Source organism: Leptodactylus fuscus, chromosome 7, assembly GCF_031893055.1.
Source record: "Leptodactylus fuscus isolate aLepFus1 chromosome 7, aLepFus1.hap2, whole genome shotgun sequence".
Lineage (NCBI taxonomy): Eukaryota > Metazoa > Chordata > Amphibia > Anura > Leptodactylidae > Leptodactylus > Leptodactylus fuscus.
The window spans coordinates 65,331,978-65,357,684 of NC_134271.1; the positions used below are offsets into that span (position 1 = coordinate 65,331,978).

A 25,707-nucleotide genomic window follows, 5' to 3' on the forward strand; every position below is an offset into this window, starting at 1 on the left:
ATGCCAGTGCATCACATGGACAGCTGAAGACAGTACCATCTCTGTCTGCACAGTGTGATTATCTTTTTCTTTTTTATATTATCCTAAATAAGCTAAGAATAAGCGTAGGATGAGCTCTGATCTCCTTCACTATGGCTGTGTGACAAGAACAGGATCAATAAGACAAGATCAACAAGATCTAAGCATCAGTAGTCACTAGTGATAATTAGAGATGAGCGAACAGTGTTCTATCGAACACATGTTCGATCGGATATCAGGGTGTTCGCCATGTTCGAATCGAATCGAACACCACGTGGTAAAGTGCGCCAAAATTCGATTCCCCTCCCACCTTCCCTGGCGCCTTTTTTGCACCAATAACAGCGCAGGGGAGGTGGGACAGGAACTACGACACTGGGGGCATTGAAAAAAATTGGAAAAAGTCATTGGCTGCCGAAATCAGGTGACCTCCATTTTAGACGAATAGTGGATTTCAAATCCGGGTCATATGAGAATGTGAACTTTGTGACTATGAGACAGGGATAGCTGTACAGGCAGGGATAGCTAGGGATAACCTTTATTTAGGGGGGAATGTTATTAAAAATAACTTTTTGGGGCTCTATCGGGTGTGTAATTGTGATTTTTGTGAGATAAACTTTTTCCCATAGGGATGCATTGGCCAGCGCTGATTGGCCGAATTCCGTACTCTGGCCAATCAGTGCTGGCCAATGCATTCTATTAGCTTGATGAAGCAGAGTGTGCACAAGGGTTCAAGCGCACCCTCGGCTCTGATGTAGCAGAGCCGAGGCTGCACAAGGGTTCAAGCGCACCCTCGGCTCTGATGTAGGAGAGCCGAGGGTGCACTTGAACCCTTGTGCACCCTCAGCTCTGCTACATCAGAGCCGAGGGTGCGCTTGAACCCTTGTGCACACTCTGCTTCATCAAGCTAATAGAATGCATTGGCCAGCGCTGATTGGCCAATGTATTCTATTAGCCTGATGAAGTAGAGCTGAATGTGTGTGCTAAGCACACACATTCAGCTCTACTTCATCGGGCTAATAGAATGCATTGGCCAGCGCTGATTGGCCAGAGTACGGAACTCGACCAATCAGCGCTGGCTCTGCTGGAGGAGGCGGAGTCTAAGATCGCTCCACACCAGTCTCCATTCAGGTCCGACCTTAGACTCCGCCTCCTCCGGCAGAGCCAGCGCTGATTGGCCGAAGGCTGGCCAATGCATTCCTATGCGAATGCAGAGACTTAGCAGTGCTGAGTCAGTTTTGCTCAACTACACATCTGATGCACACTCGGCACTGCTACATCAGATGTAGCAATCTGATGTAGCAGAGCCGAGGGTGCACTAGAACCCCTGTGCAAACTCAGTTCACGCTAATAGAATGCATTGGCCAGCGCTGATTGGCCAATGCATTCTATTAGCCCGATGAAGTAGAGCTGAATGTGTGTGCTAAGCACACACATTCAGCACTGCTTCATCACGCCAATACAATGCATTAGCCAGTGCTGATTGGCCAGAGTACGGAATTCGGCCAATCAGCGCTGGCTCTGCTGGAGGAGGCGGAGTCTAAGATCGCTCCACACCAGTCTCCATTCAGGTCCGACCTTAGACTCCGCCTCCTCCAGCAGAGCCAGCGCTGATTGGCCGAATTCCGTACTCTGGCCAATCAGCACTGGCTAATGCATTGTATTGGCTTGATGAAGCAGTGCTGAATGTGTGTGCTTAGCACACACATTCAGCTCTACTTCATCGGGCTAATAGAATGCATTGGCCAGCGCTGATTGGCCGAATTCCGTACTCTGGCCAATCAGCACTGGCTAATGCATTGTATTGGCTTGATGAAGCAGTGCTGAATGTGTGTGCTTAGCACACACATTCAGCTCTACTTCATCGGGCTAATAGAATGCATTGGCCAATCAGCGCTGGCCAATGCATTCTATTAGCGTGAACTGAGTTTGCACAGGGGTTCTAGTGCACCCTCGGCTCTGCTACATCAGATTGCTACATCTGATGTAGCAGTGCCGAGTGTGCATCAGATGTGTAGTTGAGCAAAACTGACTCAGCACTGCTAAGTCTGCATTCGCATAGGAATGCATTGGCCAGCCTTCGGCCAATCAGCGCTGGCTCTGCCGGAGGAGGCGGAGTCTAAGGTCGGACCTGAATGGAGACTGGTGTGGAGCTATCTTAGACTCCGCCTCCTCCAGCAGAGCCAGCGCTGATTGGTCGAGTTCCGTACTCTGGCCAATCAGCACTGGCCAATGCATTTCTATGGGGAAAAGTTAGCTTGCGAAAATCGCAAACTGACAGGGATTTCCATGAAATAAAGTGACTTTTATGCCCCCAGACATGCTTCCCCTGCTGTCCCAGTGTCATTCCAGGGTGTTGGTATCATTTCCTGGGGTGTCATAGTGGACTTGGTGACCCTCCAGACACGAATTTGGGTTTCCCCCTTAACGAGTTTATGTTCCCCATAGACTATAATGGGGTTCGAAACCCATTCGAACACTCGAACAGTGAGCGGCTGTTCGAATCAAATTTCGAACCTCGAACATTTTAGTGTTCGCTCATCTCTAGTGATAATGTTTGTGCTCCCCTTGTGGAGCGCCTGTGGGGTACAGTCTTTTCGGTTTGCATTATACAGAAAGGTTATTTGTCTGAGATTGTGACCCCTTGGAGGGAACAGAAAGTGATCATTATGATATCAGATGACCCAACTGAAGGGAAGAATTCCATGAATTTTTAGATAGAAAGCAATAAATAAAATGGTAATATTTGCTTAATTTTATAATGTGAGAATAGAATTTTTATTCAAGCAAAACAATAGCATGCAATGTAGCTCCGAGTATTTGTAAGAGTATAACAAGGAGACAGATTCACTCCTGAAAGGGTATGCTCAAATCCTACTAATATTATAAAGGTGAAAGTATGTGTATTTGGATGTTTGTGGGTTTGTGTGTTTGGATGTTTGTTCCTCAATCACACCTACACGGGTGAACGGATTTGTCTGAAATTGCGCACATACATACCTTGGGTCCCAGATTGAACCATAGGCTACCCGTACACCACCGTACACCGTACACTACCGCAATTCACTCCCGTGACCGGTGCTTTTCACTGTTGAATTCGCTGTAGGACCTGGGATGACATCATCCCAGCCCTTTCAGCAGCTCACCTGGTTGGGTGCTCTTCTCCATGTGGGCGGAGCTATTAGCCATCCACCGTCCACAAGAACATGGCGTCTCAGAGGTCCAGAGCGTCCTGAACAAGTGCCCGTACTCTGGGGCAGCGACAAGTGCATACGCTGCCCCGCCTGTGTGGCCTCACCATGGGACCGCAGTGCTCTGCCGTGACTGGACAGGGGGTCGCCTGCGCCATGCTCTGGAACGCCGGCTCGGCCAGCTGTCCCACAGCGGCTGCGGTTTCTGGACGCTACAACTCCGTCGGGGATGTCGGCAATGTCTGCACAAGGCAGTCTACACTCTCATTCGGCCACGGGAGAAGCCCTGTGATGACAGGTGAGTTGGTGGACTTTGAGAAGGAAGACGGGTGGGGTGTTGGGGGTGAGGAGGTTGCCAATCCAGTGGGGGACGTGGGAAGGGGGGGCCTGGGCAAGTACACCCGGAGGCCCCTGGGAGGGGGACGGGGACAGGGCCGCCACTGCCCCCACAGATGGCATGGGGCACCTGGCTTGCATAGGCACCCCTATAACATCGGTGCACGGGAAGCCCGGGGTGTGGCGAGGCCGGGGCCACAGGTTGCTAGGGGGAAAGGGGACACACGGTCGGCAGGGTCTGGGGGGGGAAGGGGGCATGGGGTGGGGGGAAAAAGGGGGCACGGGCTAGGTAACACTGGAGAAGGGGGCACATGCCTTGGGGCAAAGGGGCACGGGGTAGCGGGTAGGGAGAAAGGGGGGTGGCAGGCGCCAGGAGGAAGAGGAGGAAAAAAGATCCAGCGGGCCGCAGGGTGGGGCCCGGGGTCCATGGGCCCACAGGTGTAGGAAGGGCCCCCTGCGGACACAAGCCAAAGGAACAAGCCTGCGCAGTGCTCTAAGGCTCCAGTCACAAATCCGGTGCTCTGGTGTCCTCTCAGTGTGGTCCAGTCCTGCTGCTCGGCTTTCTTCTTTTCCTGGAAGTCCTCGCCATCTGTCACGTTTTATGTCCCTTCCTCTGAGGCCACTGATTGGTCTCGGCGGTCATGTGAATGAGGGAGGAGCTATCTGTGCTGTGATCGTTCCTTCCTATACACCTGCATGGATTATCAGCTGCACTGTCCTGACTACATAGAGTGATGTGCAGCTGATTATCTACATCTTTTATGCTGCATAGAAAATGTGGTCAGTCGATCAATGAGCTGGTCAACTGGTCGGCACCACTATTAGACCAGGTTGTTATAGGCAATAAGCTCTCCTAGGAGCGGTTATTGCTGATAATAGCACCAAACATCAATCCATCTAATAGGGCCTTTAGAGTTTAATATAACTGTATGTAGATTATAGTGAGAAAACTCTGTGAGCTAGATGATATACATACATTTATGTTAATTTATAATGTGTGTGTGTATATAAAATATATATATGGATATTTTACCTACATTGACACACTGTAGCAAACTATCAGGTCAAAAGATAAATTTGCTCAGACAGAGCAGCTCTGAAAATCATCAGGGTTGAGTCACACTACCGATATTAATGTCCCTTCTTCTCATCCGTCATAGGATGCGAACAACAGACAGTGACTGATGCTGATGGAGGGGGCTCCGTCTACATCTGTCACTCTACTACCATTATTGTCCGTTGCTCTCATCCTATGATGGTAGTGTGAACATCCCCTTAGTTTGCTAGATATAACATGTAATATCATACTTTCAATGACAGCAATTACAGATCCTGAAAATAGTGGGGTACCAAGCAAAGCATGTTAGAAGGTGATCTAGATTGTGCACATCTCTCCTCTTCTGACGGCACCGTGTATTAGCACGTCTTTCATTCATTGCTGGTCCTAAAGCCACATTAAAAGGACATGCTCTCTCCCTAGATGGGTCATCAGGATTCTGGATTATTGGGCCCTGGACTAACAGAGATATGCATAGAAGTGACACATAATTGAAATGAGAAGTTATGCTAATGATGGCCTTTAGTTATTGCAGATTTAATTGCTTACAGTCTTTGTCAGTCGCCGCTTTCTACAGAGTGCTGGCAGATTTTAATTAAAGATGGATTAGCTAATAAGACAACAGGCCGATCAATCTGCTGTGGAATAGCAGCCATATCATTAATAATTGTTGATAATGGAAGGTTTGTGGCACAGCCCAAGAAACGAACCTTGTGCGCTGCACAGACTGGTGTCAGCAATATGGCAGTGTTTGTGTAGGATTGTTAAAAGAAATTATTTTTATTTTACATATACAGTTATGCAAATATATATTTTTCTAATTATCACTGCTACATTTTTTTCTTGTTGAAATACTTCATTAAATTGGCTCCTCGCAATGGTTATATTAGTATGAATAATATGAGGTGCAGCTCTGTCTGCACAGAGAAAGAATCTTGCTTTCTTCATCAAACATGACTGTCTGCTTCCTTAGAAGAGTGCCCCACCCTTCCTCAGGTTATTTTGTAATATTGCAGCTCAGTCCGCTCTCTTCAGTGGAGCTTAGCTGTGACAAGAGACATGACCCATGGACAAGTGTGTCTCTTTTTGTGGAAGAAAACAATTTTTTTTTTTTTTTGCTTTGGACAACCCCTTAAAATCCGTTGCAGATTCAGTCCTCGCGTGTACCCTCTTGTTGATGCATGGAATTTTTTATTTATTTTTTTTATTTCTAATTATCGTTTTTGTTCTGGTGCTGCTGTCTAGGCTGAGAATTATTGTTCATATAGAAGAAATATTTTCTTGTGTTGCGGCCGGTTCCTGCCACAAGAGTTTAATAAATATTGAATCATGGAATCTATGCAGAGCGGGGATGATGTAGCTGAACACAAATGGTTGCATTTGCAATTTTTCCTCTTTTTTTTTTTTTTTTTTTTTTTTATAAATAATTCTGCAGGATGGAAACCGTTTGAATTTGAGTGATGACAGAATAGCCAGAAGCTTCGTACCTGCTATGATATTGTGCATATATAAAATATCATAGTGTGTTAAAGGTCATCCATGCCCAAATCCCACCAATAATGACCTCCATCTGAGATATCTGCCCAATGGGGATGCTCCCCTAGCGTGAGAAAAACATAGGACATGATTAATGTTTTGTATATTTTGGAAGTTTTGCAATCCTTCAAAGGGAGTCTTTCAGCTGTAAAATACCTCCAAACACAAAAATAGTGCTATGTAGTGAGTACCTTCATGACCACAAACTAATGAAGCAATGCAGAGATAACCTGAAGTGCATTTGGCCTGATTTGCATATTCGTAGACAGAGGATTATCTTTTTTGTACATTGCGTCATTGAGTTGTGGTCCTGAAGGGATGTTCCTGCTTCTATTAAAACCTCTGCCTGGCACTATTATAGGTCTCGGAGGTATTTTGGATCTAGCAGACTCTCTCTCTAAAGTCACTAGATGTGGTCAATAACTCTCCCCCATACCGTCTGGTTCTCAAAAAAACATTTATATCTAGTTTGCCATGTATTAGGCAGGCCATAACTGTGACTTGAAATTGGATTCGATGGAGCTATTGATAGCAGCAAAGATTGCAGCCATTGACATACTAGTGGAGGAATTGTAATGGGAAATGGGCCATTGAATTGTCCAGTAATCTTCCTCTTTCATGGTACTTAGGTCCTTGAAATGTAGTGGTGGTCCAGAAACAATTTTCCTCAAAATACATTCACACGACAGTGAATAATGGCCGTATAGGTGTGATGTCACACAGCAGCATTAATTTCACTGTCAGTGAATAGGGGCTATTCACATGATTCTGTATATCTAGCCTTACAGTGTGCAAGGTCAGGAATTTCAGTCCATCCATCACTTGCTCTGTTTGTACACGAGTATGATGATAATCCTCTGGTCCAATAACATGGCATCCCAGTGCTCCTAGTATTCTGGAATTTTAGAAACAAATTAACACAAATCAAAACATTTTTAGCTCAGTGGTTAACACTGCAGACTTACAGCACTGGAGTCCTAGGTTCGAATCCAACCAAACACCACATCTGCATGGAGTTTGTATGTTCTCCCTATGTTTTCGTTGGTTTCCTCCAGGTACTCTGGTTTCCTCCCATACTCCAAAGTCATACTGATAGGGAATGTAGATTATGAGCCCTATATGGGACAGTGATTGACAGTGTCTGTAAAGCGGAATATAGTGGCGTTATGCAAGTAAGAGAAATATATATAAGGTAAATACATTTAGACCAGTTAACCTCCCCTATCCTGCATAATGTATCCTTGAAGAGATCTCTTTTTAACAACAACAACAAAAACTATTTGAAGACAACAGAAAATTCTCAGAATCAAAATGAAACAAGCAGCAGTGCTCATATAGTATTTATGTACTACAGCATTAGAGATTATGGAAGAACAAAAATGATTTTTCCAGTGTTCTTAAATTCTGGGTATTTTTTGGTTTTGAATAGGGTTGTATCCAACTCGTATGCAAAAACTCTGAATTTAGACATAAAGCTGGTCTTTAATCTGACAACAATTTATTATGATTTTACAGTAAATGTGTATGCTTAGTTCAGTCAAGAGTGCACGTCTATGTCAATGAAAAGCAGATAGATGGAGCCACTGTCAAGAACTTCTGGCAGGAGCCTTTCGTCTATAGAATATGTTTAAGTACAACCAGCTAGGATGTCCTGGCAAGAGTGGTCTCAAATGTTTCCAGCTTGTTAGATGTGTGGGTGTGGCTTATCAGAAATAGAGGATGTGGTTTAAATGTGCCAAAAATGCACCAAATTGTGCCAAAAAATTTTGGCTCAAAGGAAGTAAACTTAAATGTGGTATAAACTTAGACTATATAGTTAAAGAGGACATTTCACCACCCCAAGGCTGTGCAGTTTTCTCTACCATGTTATAGGCGCTGCTGCACAGACTCTGGGCCACTTTAAATTTTGTCTCTAGCCCCCCTCGCTGCAGAGTTCTGAACCCTGTTATTTTTGGCGCCCTGTATGTTAATTAAGCCCTTCACTGTCAGAAGGGTGTTTCTCACAGTGAAGGGAGCAGTGACGTCATTCTAACACTGTCCAATTAGCAGAGGACAGTGTCAGAGCAGCTTCAGCAGCGTGATCTCATGAGATCAAACACTTCTCTCTTTACAAGATTGAGAAGAGTCGGAGGAGCAATTCACTGTAGTGATGTCACTGAAGTTTACTGTGTCCCGATTCAGAACTCTCCCTGGAATTGCTCCTCTGGTTCTTCTTCTCAGTCCTGTAAAGAGAGAAGTGTGTGATCTAGTGAGAAGTCGCGAGATCACGCTGCTGAAGCTGCTCTAACACTGCCCTCTGCTATTTGGACAGTGTCAGAATGAGGTAGTAAAAGGTCCTCTTTAAGATACGGCACAATTATCCAGCCTGATGAATTTTCAGGCTGTCGGTAAAAGTTTACACTCTGTAACTATTAGTAAATCTGAGGCCATGTTTCTGGAATGACTCACTGGTAGTGCCTCATATTTGGGGCAGACCTGATGCCGCGTTTACTCCAAACAGTTCTAGGATGCCCCCAGTGGTGAACCTAGCCTCTCTGCTGCCTGAGGTGGACGATCAAAAGTGCACCCTGAAACCTCTATTATGCCCCACAGTTGCCCACCCAACTCTATTATGCCCTATAGTGGCCCACCCATGAACGATTATTATACTCTGGGACCTTTTCAGACCGGAGAGAATAATAAACGGAGACTCGGGGGAGGTGAAGAAACATAATAAACACTGTTACTCACCTCTCTGGGATCCGATGTTACTCCTAGTACAGGCTTTCAGCCTTTATGGTAATCCAGATGTCACGTAGTTTGGGACATTACCATACAGGCCCGAAGCCTGCTAGGAGTAACGCCTCCTCCTTCACCTCCCCTGGGGCTCCGATTTATTGTACTCAGGGGGTCTGAAAAGACCTAACCCTGAATATAATTATCGCGGTAGTTGGGGTTCACGGCCTAGGCCCTGGCCTGCTCATAGCCACCCCCCACGTCCTATAGCAGAAGGGGAAGCGGAGGGCGACCATGAGCAAGCCCGGGGAGGTAGGTAAATAAACCACTAACTGCTGGAGATGAGTGGCCTATTAAAAAAAAAAAAAAAAAAAAGTATTTACTTACCTAATTTACCTAAATTACCTAATTTGCGATCTCTTGCCACTGCTGCCGCCGCTGCTTCTTCACCCAGCAATAAGATGTCTGCGTCTCAGTTCAGGAGTCGTGATGACGTCGCTTGCGCAGAGACGCAGAGGTGTAAACCAGCCCAGGACAGCATCGCATGGTTTGTTTTCACAGTGGCCTGTTCTGGGCTAGTTTAGAGGAAAAAAAAAAGTTTAAAAAAAAAATGTCAAATTGCTGTCCCCTCGGAAAGTGCCACCTTAGGCGGCCGTCTCACCTCGCCTTATTAGTGGTACGGCCCTTCTGTTTGGTTTCCCAGACATTCGGAGGCTGGTTAACAAAAGTGATTTTTTTTTTCTATTCTCAGGAGCCAGCATCCTGTACTTCACAGCCTTTTATAGAGGATTGATATGTTTTGTATGTGTTGTCACTTTGTTATGGTGATCTCCTGTTGTTAACACCCTGCAATAGAACACCACACAGTGCGGCTCTGTTGTAAGGAGAAGGAAGTGTCAGCGCTGACGGGCATTGGTGCTATAATTAGTTATTTTGTAGACAGGTGCTCAATACACCTCTCCGGGCTGCCGTCAGGATTTGAGATTTATTTTGTCCTTTTTACTCCTTTTTATCCCTCCTCCTCCTCATATGACATCTACATAATTCACCGCTCAGATCCAGCACACTCCTGCATTGTTACATATTTGCAGCTTATAAAATTTGGTGTGTTTTTATTTTTTTTTACAGTCGTTCTGAGATTTTTGCTCACATAATGCTAGGTTTATATGCAGCCAGTAGATTGAGTTACCAAGCTGTAAGGAGCATTAGTGACATCAAAGTCTACTCCATATTGGTTATTATTCATAAAAGTGGAGAGAGAGGCTAGAGAAGGATCGGCCAAGCAGCCAGTCTGACAGATTAGCTAATAAACAGCATTCTGCATCTTGTATTGTAGTGCTTATACTTACCTTACAGCTGTAGAAGCCAAACTAATTAAGCCCAATTACAAACATCATTTTTGGCCAAGATGCATGCAATTCAATAATAATAATAAACCCACCGGTGTAATTTCTTTTTCAACAAACCTGTTCTTCACACTGTGCAGTTTTTGTCTCTCTGTGCTGCTGTACCTGGTCTTGTCCATAGGGGGTGGGGGGGGGTGGGGGGGCGGCACTTCCTTCCTTTCTGCAACATGAAGGCCTAACATAAACACCTGCGGACCTTTTTGTTAGCCAATCCTAGGTAATCCCAGGCTACCTTTCTTTCTGCTTTGCATTCAGTATAATGCCTGAGCAATTGCTAGATCACAGATTTACTTGTTCCTATGAGATTTACTGCTGGCTTGTCCTGTATATTAAAAGTTTACCCATGTATTAACCTTTGGCTTTATTCCTGACTCTGCAATCTGTCTGTTTGTCCTAATCTGCCTAATATCTGTTACCGATTTATGTTTGGTCATGTCTCTGTATCTGTCTATACATCCTTATTCATCCTGATCTTCCTGACGCCTGTCTAGTAGGGGTGAACATAGCCTCTCTGCTGCCTGAGGTGTGTCCCACCTCAGCTAGGTTTGGTTGCATGATGGCCCCCCTAATAAGATATGTCCCCCCATTGGCGGACTAAAAAAAGCACCTTATTTTGAGCCTACGTAGTATTATTAATAATAATAATACATTTTATTTATATAGCGCCAACATATTCCGCAGCACTGTACAGTTAGTAGGGTTCAAATACAGACAGAAAGATACATTACAAGAAAAGTCATTTCACACAATGGGACTGAGGGCCCTGCTCACAAGAGCTTACAATCTATGAGGTAGAGGGGGTGACACAAGAGGTAGCAGGGGCGGCATTGCTTATACAGTGGTAAGACAATTTTGTAATAGAGGTGACTGTCATTACACAAACATAAAGCTGTATGAGTCGTCACCAGTCGTGTCCTTTAACATGTAGATGGTGATTGGACATATAAAGTTAGCCTGAAATGGCATCATATCATGTGGGGAAATGTGGGAGCTGGAACAGAGGAGGGTTAAATTTTGGGGATTCTAATGACTGTACGGAAAGGTTTACATTAAGAATTGTGATAGGCCTGTCTGAATAGTATTACACACCCTTTTTCTGTCTTTCACACTGTATATAACGCCATGTTTTTTTACCTCCATGCGGTATATGACCTGTTCTTTTTTGCGCCCCCCCCCCCATATTTTATGACCCCCTTTTCTGCCCCCCCATATATTATGACCCCTTTTTTCCCCAGCACATGACCCCCTTTTTATAGCCCCTCACAGTATTTGATCCCCTTCTTATGTCACCTCCACAGTAGATGACCTCTTTCTTATACTCACCCACAATATATGACCCCTTTTTTGCCCTCACACAGTATATGACCCCTTTTTATGGCTCCCACACAATATATAACCTACATTTTTTTTTAACCCCCCCTCGCCCACAGCATATGACTCCCCTCTCTATGGCCCCCACACAGTATATGTCCCATTTTTTTTAAAAGCCCAAATGACCCCCATCGCCTCATAGAAGTTGCACTTCTGCCCACCAGATACCTGTTACTGACTCCTTGACCTTACTTCTTGTATGAGTCTGTCTAGTCCCTGGGCAGTTGTCATTTAGCCCTTGACTGGGTAGTCTCCTTGCAGTGAAATCTACATCTCCATGCGGAGCTTAAAGGGTGTAAACTGGGGAGACTACCTAGATATTGCCCTTGAGTGTCAAGAAACTGGCTAGGTAGCACAGGGGGTGCACAGTTTCCATTTATATTCTACCTGATATCTTAAGGTAAAGTCACTTACTTGACTCCATCTTGGATGGTCCTCACTGCACGGTATCACTTGTTTTTCCTTGGTTTCCTTTTCATATTAAATTGCCCTGTGAGTTCCTTTAGTTTCAGAGCTGCTGAAATTGTAATTCAGCTGCATCCCCCTCCTCCCAGTCTATATTTCCTATATTAATGTATGTTTCTGAATATTTATATATTGTCTGCATGCGAGTAAAAGTCCACTGCTGAACCGTCAGGAAGAAGTCGCTTCTCATGAATGACCTACAGATTAAATTCACGTTACAAATGATAATGATTGGTAATCTTTAGTTGTCGTGTTTTGCTTTATCCTCAATTCCAAATAATTGTGACTAGGGCTGGCATATTTTTTTTTCTCTAGTTTTTGAGTCCCAATAAATGATAGCAGCATTGTGAAAGGGACAAGCTAACATTGCATTGGCTGGGTGTCCCTTGTGTCTGTTGCACAGTCTCATTACTTGTGTCCTCGCTCTAACCTCATTGATGACTTTACAAATGGCCCAAATAGAATTTCAATTCTGCCAATAGTATAGTATAGAATTGGCTGAAATGTGATATTGTCTGCCTGTAGCACAAAGGAAGATACAAATACAGTTTAAGGAAGAAACAGGACTCCAGATGTAGAAAGCATGTTCCATGTCACGTGTAACATTGAGTGAATAAACCTACTATATACTACGGTACTTTTCTATACCCGGAGCGCTAGTTCTTCTGTTTATTTAAGTGCATAAAAAATGAAATAAACATTCTGTGAGAAACACAATAGGATCATAAGAAATGAAGGAGAAAAATTGGATATTTTCCTCCTTTTGTATCATTTTTGCTTTTTTCTGAGGGCTGGAGACAAGGGTCTGCCTGTATAGCCCATGTGTCACATTTCTTATCTTCAAGAAATGAAAATAGAACTAAGTGTGTTCTGATGTAAAGGCTCTGTTGGCCAGATCCTTGAGAGTGAGACTTGAGACTTTATTCTCAAGAGCTGGGGATATACTTACTATAACTGTATGTGTATCTACAATTAAACGGTGCCACCCTTGCCTATGGGCTCAGCTTCATTCAGATTGAGATTGAGTTTACATACTAAGTGACCAAGTAGAGTAATACCTTACTGGTAAGTTCCTCGTGTGACATTCGAAACCACCTTCCTTGCTAGTAAAGGTTATTCCCAGTACATAAGGCTTCATTCCTTGGCTTGTTTGTTCTTACTGAGCCCTAAGATAGCCCTACTCACTGTACATAAATGCCTTCCTGTTTTTCTTTCTCTGACTGGTCCATTCTTGATTTTTAACTCCAATTTTTAGAAGGCATAAGGAGACGAGTGTAAGTGACAAGCATTTTGTTTGTGCTTCTTTTTTTGGCATGTTTCTAAGTACACTACCTTATTACAGTATAAGCCCTCCATCATACAGGCCCCTTCATTTTTTGAAAGCTGAAGTCTCCCCAATATTATTGAAGGCCACAGACCTTCAACCATCATCAGCAACCCATTTATAGCGACAGCCACAGTGACATTGACATAGCTTATTATCCCTGTGATATCCTCTAGACCAGTGGTCCCCAACCTTTTTTCCACCAGGGACCAGTTTTAGCAAGACAATTTTTCTATGGCCCGATGGGGGCAGGAAGGGGTGTGGTTGGGGGCGGGGTTAAGCATGGGGGTGTAGATTACTGATGACGGACACTGCAGGTTATGAAGATGGCTACTGATGACAGACACTGTTATGAAGATGATACTGATGACTGATATCACTCCTAATGCTGCTATTAACTTCACTACAGCCTCACTACAGCAACATTACAAGTCACAGGGACAAGTGACGTGTAATATAGTTGCCCAAAGTTTGGTAGGCGAGTGCAGGGTGGAGCCAAGACCCGCTGCATGTCCTGCATAGTAATATAATCCAGCATACAGCGGGTCCCGGCTCAACCCGGCACTTTGCTCACCTTATCCCGATAAGCAACAACCAAGCATCAGTGTTGTGGGTTCTGGCTCAACCCCGGGCACTCGCTGGCTTCACAGCAGCTGCTGACTCCTCGCCACTGGTACGCAGACCGGTGCAACATGCCCCGTGGCCCGGTACTGATCCACGGACCGGTGGTTGGGGACCCCTGCTCTAGACTACAGTACGTACTGTCTTTCTTATCTTAATTCTGAATATGTGGGGGGGGGGGTTTGTGTGTGTTTGCTGCCTTCCTTGTTAAAGGGATTTTCCAGGACTATGATAATGGGTGTTATAGCATCTTCATGCTTAGTTGTACATTTTAGAGTGCCTTCTGCTCACTGGTGGGGTCCTAGGTGTCAGGATATTGATGGCAATCGTAAGGATAGGTCATCAGTATAACAGTCCTGGAAAACCCCTTCAAAGAGGACCATGGGACCAAGTCGCCATTCCTGACATGTCTGTTACTAAATACCTGCGTTCCCCATGAAATAATTCTAGAGCTTGTTTGCTTATAAGTATGTATAAATGCAAAGTATGAATACATTGACATTGGTGTGTTACTGGTTCCCTTGTCAAAGGGTCTTGTCCCTTCATATTGTCAGCTTTCATCGCACGGCATGCATAGTGTGTATAGGGACAAATCCCTAACTGGTAACACAGAGGAATGGCATAACACAGGATTGTATATAAAGATGCATTATAGAATGTAACATGAGTGTCGAGAGCGGACAGGTCCTATATAATGTGGATAGTGACTTTGTAGCAGTCAGGACTTCCCCTTTAGTTTCTTGTATACAGTTATGTGGTAAAAGCTGAACATCGCTCCACAGATCTTAGCCGACAATAAAGCAGCTCTGATTTATGTGAGCTGAGGGAGTGTTTCTTAAGATGGATTAGTTCTCTGGGAAATCCTTGGCCACACTCTTATGAATGGACATGTATATAGCATATCAGCTGAGTTGTGTCTGATTTCTATTTTTACCTCACCCAGTACCTGAAATTACATGAATTACTATTTTATTTCCTGATTTAACCCTGACTTTTACACTGCACTTATGCATTAAAGGAATCTAGACCTATTGCTTATTATTCTGAGATATCACGGAGACAGTAATGGAAATAAGAACCTGAGATATTCGGAATAGTCAAACTCTGCAAAAGCTATTCCCTAGGACTGAGAGGACGCCGAAGCTCCCAGAATCACATTAAGCCCACATGTTGTGGAAACGCAGCTAAAAAGTGCTGTGGCTGGAATGCAATTGAAAAAAACCACAGCAAAATGCTTGCTTTTTCACTGAATTTTTACCTTCCTCACCCCATGTATGTCTATGAGAAGATTGCAGCATTTCCACAGTAAAATGAACACATCGATTCTACAGTGGTTTTTACCGTCAATGTATGGATGAGATTACACAACACCTGATTCACTTTGTGGCACTGGAAAAACAAAGTTTTTCTTCTGTGTTGCAGCCAAAACGCAGCATTCTCGCAATATGTGACCTTCGCCTGAGGCTAAGACCCCACGTTGCAGAAACACAGCTGTTTTTTGTTGCAGATTTTGTTGCGCTTTTTTGAGCCAAATCCAGGACTACACTGAGAAGAAGGGAGAAGTATAAGAGCTTCCTATATATTTCCGACTCCATTTTTAGCCATTCTTGGCTTTGGCTCAAAAAACTGCAACAAAATCTGCAACAAAAAAAGCTGTATTTCCACAACGTGGGGCCTTAGCCTTAAAGTAGTTTTCCAATCCAATATTGATGACCTATTCTTGAGATCTCTGCTGATCAGCTGTTCCCAGGATCTGGACTGCTGTAAGCCAGTCTGGTCTCTACACATTTATCCCTCGTTGACCTAAATAGGTACTGACTGATCTATACAACTACACAAAGAACTGAGCTCTAAACTTCCATCAAAGCTAATAATCTTTGTAAACTGATTACACCAACAGTATAGTGAGTGCAGCTCTGAAGTACAATTCAGGATCAATACAGGACAAAAGCTAGAATGTAGTGTGTTTTCCATGCTGTTCTTAATCGCTACCCCATCAGAGTGTTTGGCTAATTTATGAAAAAATACAGACCTTGTCAGAAATTTGGCACATTTGCAAGGGGGTCGTGCACTGGCTCCTTGCTGGCATAGATTTCTAGCATCAGATTTTTGCACCAGAAAATTGTCACAGATTATTATAAATGTGATGGGGCCATTGCCCCCACAAATACCCCCCCCCCTTGAGGACAGTGATAGATGCGAGGAAAGAATACAAAGTTGCACATTTTGTTCCAAACAATGTGACATTTTTTTTGTGACTTGCTCACCAATTTTTTGGAGGCACGAGCCATAGTATATCCGATCCTATGTGTTTGGACTGTAAAAATGGTTCTTCCAGATGGACATGCCCTTTAAGAAGCTCTAATTTTTCTCTTTGAATAACAGAAGCAGAACAGTCTTTCTTTTAGTGCACAGTTTTTAGGCTCCTGAATGGTGTAGAGAGCATCATAGAGATTTGACCCTTTGCATGTCATCACTAATGAAGGTTTTATGGACAGGTGTCAATGAGCTCAGACAGCAGCCTATGATATAATCTACTGTAAATATTTCAGGGTCAATAGGGTCCATGATATGTCTACTCCTAAGAGCCAACATGCTTCAGGTCAGTGGGGTGAATAATCTCCATACCTCTTGCTTCTGCAGTTTTCTCACCTATCAGGGGCCCATAATATTGTAACTTACAGTTTTCTTCCTTAAGTCTATTTTATTTAAGCACTTTCTGATTTGAACAGCCCTTCTCTACTTTACCTGAGGGCTAGATATGAGCGGGCTTCCCTAAAGGACTCCTTATGATTCCTTCACCTTCCAGGGCTGTCAGTCAGATCTTATATTGGGGATAGTCTACAAAGGCTCTTGTCCCATACCTCGCCTCTGCTGTGCCAAGATTTTAATCACCTCCATAAATTAATGATGCTCTCTTTACATCCAAGTGCTGCTGAAGGTACATGATGATCGGTCTGAGACCCGCCAACGTGGAATAGAGATTGTACTAATGAGGCCTAATGCGAGGATTACGTTGGTTTTAATAAAACTGATATCCAGGCAAGGTGACAGGTTTATAACTTTAGGGTTTTCTTAAGCAATAATCTCATTAGCGTCCACGTCTGCTTCTCTTTTCCCCATGTCTTGTATAGAATCAGATGTGGATCTTGTGGAACAATTAACACCTTGTAATCACTTTAAGAATCTGTGTTTGCTACGGGGGAGCTGCACGGCTAAAGCTTGTCTTCATGTAAATTGACATGTCATGTATGTTACTACTGTATTCATTCAGGTTCCCAATAAAATTCCATTGGGGCAGATTTATTAAAAATGGTCTAAAAGCAAAGCTTCCTTAGTTGCCCATAGCAGCCAATCTCAATGCATGTTCCATTTTGTATTCAGTTGGACATATTTATAAAGACTGGCGTATTGATCGACAGTCTTCTTAACCTCAGGACCAGTGGAAGACCTGGCGCTGGACTTTTCATAAATTCGGTACCTCCACTGCCGGGCCATGCGCCTGTGTACATAGATTTTCCTGATCTTATGCGCCAGTAAACTTGCACAAATTATATTAAATCTACTGCAACTTCCACGTCACTTTGACTTTCATGAAAGTAGCGTGGGAGGCACAAAAAAGTCACTTGCAACAATAGTTTGAGGTTTTCTGCACCAGATTTGGTGTAAGCCAAATAATAAATATACTCCATTACTTTAAATAAAACTGAATGGTTTCTATGGGTGACTAAGACAGGTTTCCCCATTAAGTCTAAAATGGTTTACAGTTTTATGTCTACAGGTTATGTCTCCATCATTCTAGACTACACACAAGCCTGTTCAGTGTGGACTCTTCAGTCCTGTCTTATACGGCTCCCTTTGTTGACTGTAGAGGCTTTCGATGAAGCTGAGTAACACATGCATGTAGGGTCTGTACATAGTACTTAACCATAGGTCGCCATACAAGCCATTTACAAGCTTGAATGTCAATTCAGTAGGATGAAGATAATGGATTGTATGCCCAGCCACCGTTATTCCTGGATGGCAGTGGTGCACATAAAATTGTGGAGACCCCACCCCACAAATAACTAATGTTAATGCTTGCCATAGAAATTGTATAATTCTCTCCAGTCTTCAAAAAAAATTCCAGATGTATTTGCCAATGATCATCAGTGTTTCCATTTAGGATTTTCATCCCTTCTTCCCTGATGCCAACAAATAAACTATGAAATATTTGCTGTGTCTTTCAGCATCTACTGTTGTCTTAAATTCAATGGCCTATAGCAGTCAGTCCCACTTTGTAACCTTAAGACTTGAATGTAAACCCACCCTAATATTCTCAGTATTTAAGGCATATTAGTAACCTTCATCTGCTATCAAGGTATCCCCTTACCTAATAAACACAGCAGATTGCATCTTCCCTCACATTACCCACGGCTTAAATTCTGCTGATCCAGATGCCGAGCTGTGAATGTGATCATTCCCGCTGCGTTCTGTGGTGTTGGCACAGCATATAATAATAATTTAACACGTCTGTGAATATAATTGACCTTCAGATGTTTTATGAGAGAATTGTAACTCATAGACAGGGACAAGCGCTCTTCAAAGTAAACACCCATCATGCTTTGTGTATGTCCTCGTGTACTGTAAGTACATGTTATTAAAAAAAAAAAAAAGTCAGATTTCAAGACATTTTTCCAAACTGTTGAAGTAAGCAGAACTGTAAAAATAAGAGCATTATAGAGCATTTCACCCTGCCACTGTCCCTGTCATCCCTAATGAAAGTTTTATAGACTACTGGTAATGTGCTGAGACAGAAGTCTATGATATCATGTCCTGTAAATCCATAGACATCGCCAGTGTCCCTGATATGTCGTTGTTTGAGTGCCAGCGTGGTGCAGGTCATTGGTGCGGACCGTCTCCGTTGTCCTACTCTTGCAGTTCTTCCTCCCATTACAATGTAATCATTTTGTAACTTGTTTTCTTCCTTACAGTGAATAGTAGCATTTTACACAATGTCATTTAGGGCACAATAATGCGCTGGTGGATTTCTTAGTATATGTTTATAGCAGCAGTCAGAGCTGTTATTTTATGGTACAGACCTTGAATTCCCTGCATAGACATTAGATTTATTATTAGTTTTCTCCTTGACATCATTGTTGGAACATCGGAAATAGGATCTAGAAGAGCCATTGGGAGTCCTACTGCTTATATCTCAAACCATTGCCTGCCTTATCCTTTTTTTTTACCTGGAAAACCCTGTTGATAAATTTATTTTTTATTGTCGCACTCCTATGATTATGACTGGCATAAAAGTAAGATACATTTTCACTTTACAATTGAAGGAGTTGTTGGTGAGGGGGCTGTAATATCCAATTCTCAAATCTGCTTTGACGGGCAGAAAATGACAACCCCTTTAAATTAAAAATTTGTGTCTACCTTCAATAAGTGCTAGGGGGAGCTTGCTGCATACTGTTTTATTATTGAGTGTAGTTTATGAATAGTATACATGAAGCTCCCTCTAGTGGTGAAAGAACTGTATGATTTAATTCTGAGCTCAGATTTCCATGAATGTCAGTCAGATCTTATATATTGGCACAGTCTAAAAAAAACTTTTTCAACCATGTATATTTACTACTCTACTACTACTATGTATATTTACTACTCTCTATTGGACTGCTCTCCTCGTATGTAACCCAGATACATCTGTTAACAATAGCCCCGGCATTTCCACAATTTCTGCACCCACTACAGCTACAGTGCATTACAGTGCTGCATTTTCTGCTAATAATGTAATTTTCCATTGTTCATAGCAGAATGATAGGTGGAATAGAGTCCAAACAGACATTCAGCACTTAGTTACTGCTGTTCCTTGGAGCGGCAAACACTGAAATTTTCTGTTTTAATCCAGGCGGTTGGTGCACAGATAAGACAATACCACCTTCTCCTCTGGGATCTCCTCCATGAAATCTGGCCTGCTTTGATTAGCAGCCAAAACATGGGCCCGGCACAGCTTTTTATTTTAGCGGAATTAGCAGTGAAAATGAATGTGCGCAGCTTATAGCCGCCTTTGACGGAACGCTCTGTAATCTCACGCTCATAAGACTCCATGCATATTTACTATCGCTCACAGAAAACTTTTGACACAATGGATCTAAGTAAAGCTTTGTTATCTGTGAAGACTAAATAGCGCCTTCTTCAGGGAGAATCTAAAAGCTGCTTTATTTCCCTTTGATAAATTATTATTATTTTATGCTGCTATAAACTTAAAAGGAGACTGGGTCATACGGCTCACTAGAAAATATTCACTTACCGCTGTACAGGAAGGCCTGCTGATCATTTCCGTAGAATGGTGGACTGTGTGAGCTACTCTGTGCTGTCCGCGTCTCCTAAAATTATCGGCCCTTTCTGTTACTGAGTGTGAAAAAGGTTCCTCCCGGACACTGTCACAATGAAAGGAGGCAGGGGTCTGGGCTGTGGTCCTCCAGTCCAGTATCCATGGCTTATATCTTGTTCTCCCATTGTCTTCTACAGTTGTACTGGCAGCACTTTTCCTCCCCTTGGACAAAGAAGGGAACATTTCAGCTGGTTTTTCTACCACAAGTTTTTCCAACTTGCCCCATCATGTGCAGGATGAAGTAATTCCCTTTCCATTGCCCCCTTCTGTAATCTTTCTGATACAGCAAAGTAGTTATTAATGTCTGAAGGCATAAAAAGTCATAAGTAAGGCATTGGCATCTGTGTAGGAGACTGCCGCAGAATCTGCCAAAAATCGGCAGAGAGAAAAGCCCTGTATGGAGGACTTTTCTATCTGCTAGTTTCAGTATAAAAACAGCAGAAACCCAATGGACCCCATATAAGTCTATGGGGTCTGCAGGTAACCACCGTATTAACGGACAGGCTATCCGTCGTTCACTCCACCGGGCGAGAGCACAGTGCTAGTGTGAACCTAGCTTACATTGATCTAAGTAATGTAAAGATTGAGAGTCCTCAGTAGTTTGATACCTTTTTAATGGCTAACAATACCAGCCTGATGAACCTTATAGCAGTTCCGAAAGCTCGCAATTTGTTTTTGTCTAAATTGTTCTTATTGATCTAAGTAGTCATGGTGGGCAGGAGCAGCTTCATGTAGCCACACTGTTTACTTGCTTCATTTTGCACATCATGGGGGGTCAATTTATAATGAAAAAAACACTAGACATTCCCTTTACTTATGTTTCAGAAAGGGAATGACTACCAGCTCATGGCCCACAGGCCGGTTGTCACACAGTGTAAAATGAGTGGATTTGTTCTTTTAATATTTTATTCTCATGAATTGTGATAAAGACTAAAGAAGCCAAAGCCTCCACGTACCATATAATGCCATATAATGTGGTGCGCTACGTACAAGTACCAGTAAACAAGTATACACTTGTATAGAGAGAAAAAGTGCACACCCAAAAAAGAATGATATTGTAGTCTTCATTGGTACATCTAGGAACAACAAAAATGCACAAAAAACACCATTAAACCTTTACCCTTCCTATGGATGATACATAATGGTGTGACCTACTCTGATACAACCCTGTAGGGGTATATTTAGATCCAACCATGCATAGTGGGAAATAAAAATGTCTGTATATAATATGACAGCAAAAATACCTCCAAGTGAAAAATGTACAAAATACTAAACAATGTTAGAATACAACATGAAGGGCAAACACAAGTTCGGAACTCATGAGCTGCGATAAAGACAACAGTGATTATTTATACAGAGGGTTGTGCCCGTGCCGGCATATCTATGGCAAATTTGATATTGCTTGTTTAGTTGTATATCCATGTATATACCTCTCTTCATATTTTTTTTTTCTTTTGCAGTGTGTTCTTAAACTATTGCTATGCACGTGGAGGAATGAGACATAGTTCATACACTTGTATTTGTGGCAGGTAAGTATGGATACTGTATGTAACTAAAACTACTGCCCCTATGTAAAACAATGTAAATTCTGTAATACTGTTCCCTGTATGCAAGAATATAATGAATATTATGGCGCCATCTATGCACAATTACATAAACCTTGTACATATAGCATAGGGATGGTATTTTGCAGCCCCTTTACAAGAATTCTCTCCACCAACTGATATGCCATTACTTTCAGAGATGGGAACGGCTATGTCCACATCCACAATTGTCATCTTATGGGATGTACATACAATAGATTAGCCACCAGCGGAGTGACTTGTGGCTAATCCGCTGTGTTGTACAGTACTTGCATGGTTGATAAGATTTTAGCAGCTCTTATCCACATGCCAATATGTAAAACCCACAGTGCAAACAGACCTGCACTACAGGTTTTAATCCAACAGCATTTATGCTATGTGTTTAATGGCACTGAAAAAATCTGCCCATTTCAGAGGTTCATATAGTGAAAAATAAGAGACCTACCCACTGTTACATTTCTGGGACAGAATTTCTGCAGCAGAGTTGTCCTTTGTGAACGTACCCTTAACCTACCCGATATATACAGTATATACTGTAATGTGTAGAAGGTGCTCTTTCCTGCTTGGTTGTATCCAGATCACATGCTGTCTGTCGCAGTTTATAAAAGAAACATGATATGAACACAGCGGATAGTAATGTCTGTTAAATATCTGGCAATGCCCGATCACTGCTGCACAAATCAGATACTCATTTGGGACAGTTTAATTTGTGAAACGTATATCTCAGGGCGGTGTAGCAAACCGTTTGTGAGTGCACGTAGGACCCTCACCCACAGGAGCGCACCATGAATATGCAGATGGCTTCAGGCAGTAGCTGGCTCAGTGTACATTGACTGCAAGATTGACGTTGCTGACATTTCCAGAGGATAAACAAATTAGACTTTATTCTAAGAGGTTAAAGTACAAAGACAATTTGATTTACCGGGGACATCAGTCATTTTTACTTATGGTTTTCCCTAGTTTAGGAACAAGCCTGAATACAGTGTAACTGGGGGGCATCCACAACTATTCTGTATTGGCTCTTTACGTTGTGGATTTTGACGCCAGTGGTGCTGTTTTCCAGGAATAGATTTTATTTTTCTTCTAATTTCGGACTACCTTTATATCTCACTGTGGGTGATGTACATAGATCTTAACCCTCTTGGCTGGAAGTGTTGGTGGCATGTTTTTATGTCATCGAAAATTCCAGCCCAGCACTGGAGAAGAAGCAACATGGCTGTCTCTCCTCAGCACTGGAGAAGAAGCCACATGGCTGTCTCTCCCCAGCGCTAGAGAAGAAGCAACATGGCTGTCTCTCCTCAGCACTGGAGAAGAAGCAACATGGCTATCTCTCCCCAGCACTGGAGAAGAAGCAACATGGCTGTCTCTCCTCAGCACTGGAGAAGAAGCAACATGGCTATCTCTCCCCAGCACTGGAGAAGAAGCAACATGGCTATCTCTCCCCAGCACTGGAGAAGAAGCAACATGGCTATCTCTCCCCAGCACTGGAGAAGAAGCAACATGGCTATCTCTCCCCAGCACTGGAGAAGAAGCAACATGGCTATCTCTCCCCAGCACTGGAGAAGAAGCAACATGGCTGGCTGTCTCCAGCCCTGGAGAAGAAGCAACATGGCTGTCTCTCCTCAGCACTGGAGAAGAAGCAACATGGCTGTCTCTCCTCAGCACTGGAGAAGAAGCAACATGGCTATCTCTCCCCAGCACTGGAGAAGAAGCAACATGGCTGTCTCTCCCCAGCACTGGAGAAGAAGCAACATGGCTGTCTCTCCTCAGCACTGGAGAAGAAGCAACATGGCTATCTCTCCCCAGCACTGGAGAAGAAGCCACATGGCTGTCTCTCCCCAGCACTGGAGAAGAAGCAACATGGCTGTCTCTCCCCAGCACTGGAGAAGAAGCCACATGGCTGTCTCTCCCCAACACTGAAGAAGAAGCAACATGGCTGTCTCTCCCCAACACTGGCATGAAGTGAGATTTGATGTATTCTGGAATTTTCTTTCAAGACAACACAATTGGTTTACTATTTGTAAGTGCTATGTAAAGCACTGATGATACTTTGTGCTATCACCATGGCCTGGAACCAGCAACTAACTCAGCGTTGCTTTATACTTCCATACTAACACACTTAGCTATGTCTTATTCTTGTACTGCAGTGCACCATTTTGTAGTGTGTGTACACATTGCAATATTCTGCAATAATTACAGGTGTAATTTTTATAGGGAGTGATGCCCTTACTGAGACACACAGTCCTTTCTTGTAAAGCAGTGACGGCTCCTTTATCTTGTCTCTTTAAAGGTTATAGACGCGGACATATAACCAGTGTGACAGGACCGATCTATTTTTCATTTTTTTTCTTTGCTTGCTGAAGATTAAAAACAAAGGGGGAGGGATTGATTCCTGGGGAGAGCAGAGAACAGTTAACCCATAGATTTATACCTGTCTTGTAACTAGAGGTTGATGGACTGGGGATGTTGCCATGCAGCATGCAGGGGCCGATCCTCAAGAGCATTGATGCCCTTTCATATGTCAGGCATCCCTTGAGGCTTGTGCCTGTACAGACATACTGGAAGGGCATTGGCATAGAAGATGACCTAATGCAGAATCTGTGTTGTCTTACTACCTTTATCAGAGAGAGAATTCCAAAAGGATTGGTGTGCAATGTATAACCCTATACCTGTGGGAAGCCACATCTCTCCTCATGGCTTACCAGTCACTGCTGACATCTTCATCAAGTCTAAGCCAATAGGGAGCATACTTTTAATATCTAGTACTCGTCATCCATTGCTTCCTATCACTCAATGGTTAGTACTGTACAGTAAACCATTCATATTGTAATTGTTAGTCCCTGTCCTTGTTTGCAAGTCTTTCTATGGATTTCATTAACACTTTGTGTATCTATTTTTATTATATGCATTAATATTATTGCATGGACTTGTCTTTAGCTGATCTTCTCTTAGATTTTAGTGTAACAGTGCCCCTAGTGCTCAGTGATACAAGAACATGCTTGTAGTTGTACTTACTGATTCTTGTAGGTCTTGCTTTCATCTCTTCTTGTGTTTCCTTCCTATAGTGGTGATAACTCCTCTGTTCTTCATTATGGACATGCGGGAGCCCCCAATGACAAGACCCTTGAGGATGGCGACATGTGGTGAGTTGTGATATTATGTAACTTTTTAGAGCATGGATTAAAGCTGGAGGAATATGAGGCAAACTTGGGACAACCTATGGTCTCCAAGGCCGTCGGAATATTAGTCTTGTCTATTATTCTGTATTCAATATAAGGGACTAAATCATAAGCACACAGGCTGGTGACTAACTACAATGTTAACTTTGGATCAACTGGGGAGTATAAAAATGATCTGGACCCAGACGGGGAAACAGATCTATTACACATTCATATATGTATATGTATAAATGTCTACAGTAGTACTGGAGTTGCTGAGTTTTTCTAGGATAGTTGAATGAAAAGCAATACAATTTCTATTGCTGCTCATACAAGCATTGTCACCCAGCTTTCTAAGGTTCCTAAATGAGAAATCTACATCCCTTCTTGATATTACTGCAGGATCAAGGATAGATTTGCTATTTAGTAAGGTTATTGGTGACTCACTTGGGAGCTATAAAGGCACCAATGTTAATTCTAGCCCAGCTTTCCCAGAAACAGATGAAGCTTAGAATCCACTAATTAGAACTTTGAAAGATTTGAGATGATTAAA

General features: G+C 43.0%; 1 protein-coding gene across 1 annotated transcript in view; it reads left to right on the plus strand.

The window, feature by feature from the left end:
* Positions 1-25,707, plus strand: part of PEPD (peptidase D) — a 186,286-nt gene that overhangs the window by 86,169 nt on the left and 74,410 nt on the right. Inside the window, exons 10-11 of the mRNA XM_075282039.1 lie at positions 21,874-21,942; positions 25,062-25,139. Of these exons, the coding sequence (XP_075138140.1) occupies positions 21,874-21,942; positions 25,062-25,139 (147 nt within the window). The remainder of the gene's footprint in view (positions 1-21,873; positions 21,943-25,061; positions 25,140-25,707) is intronic.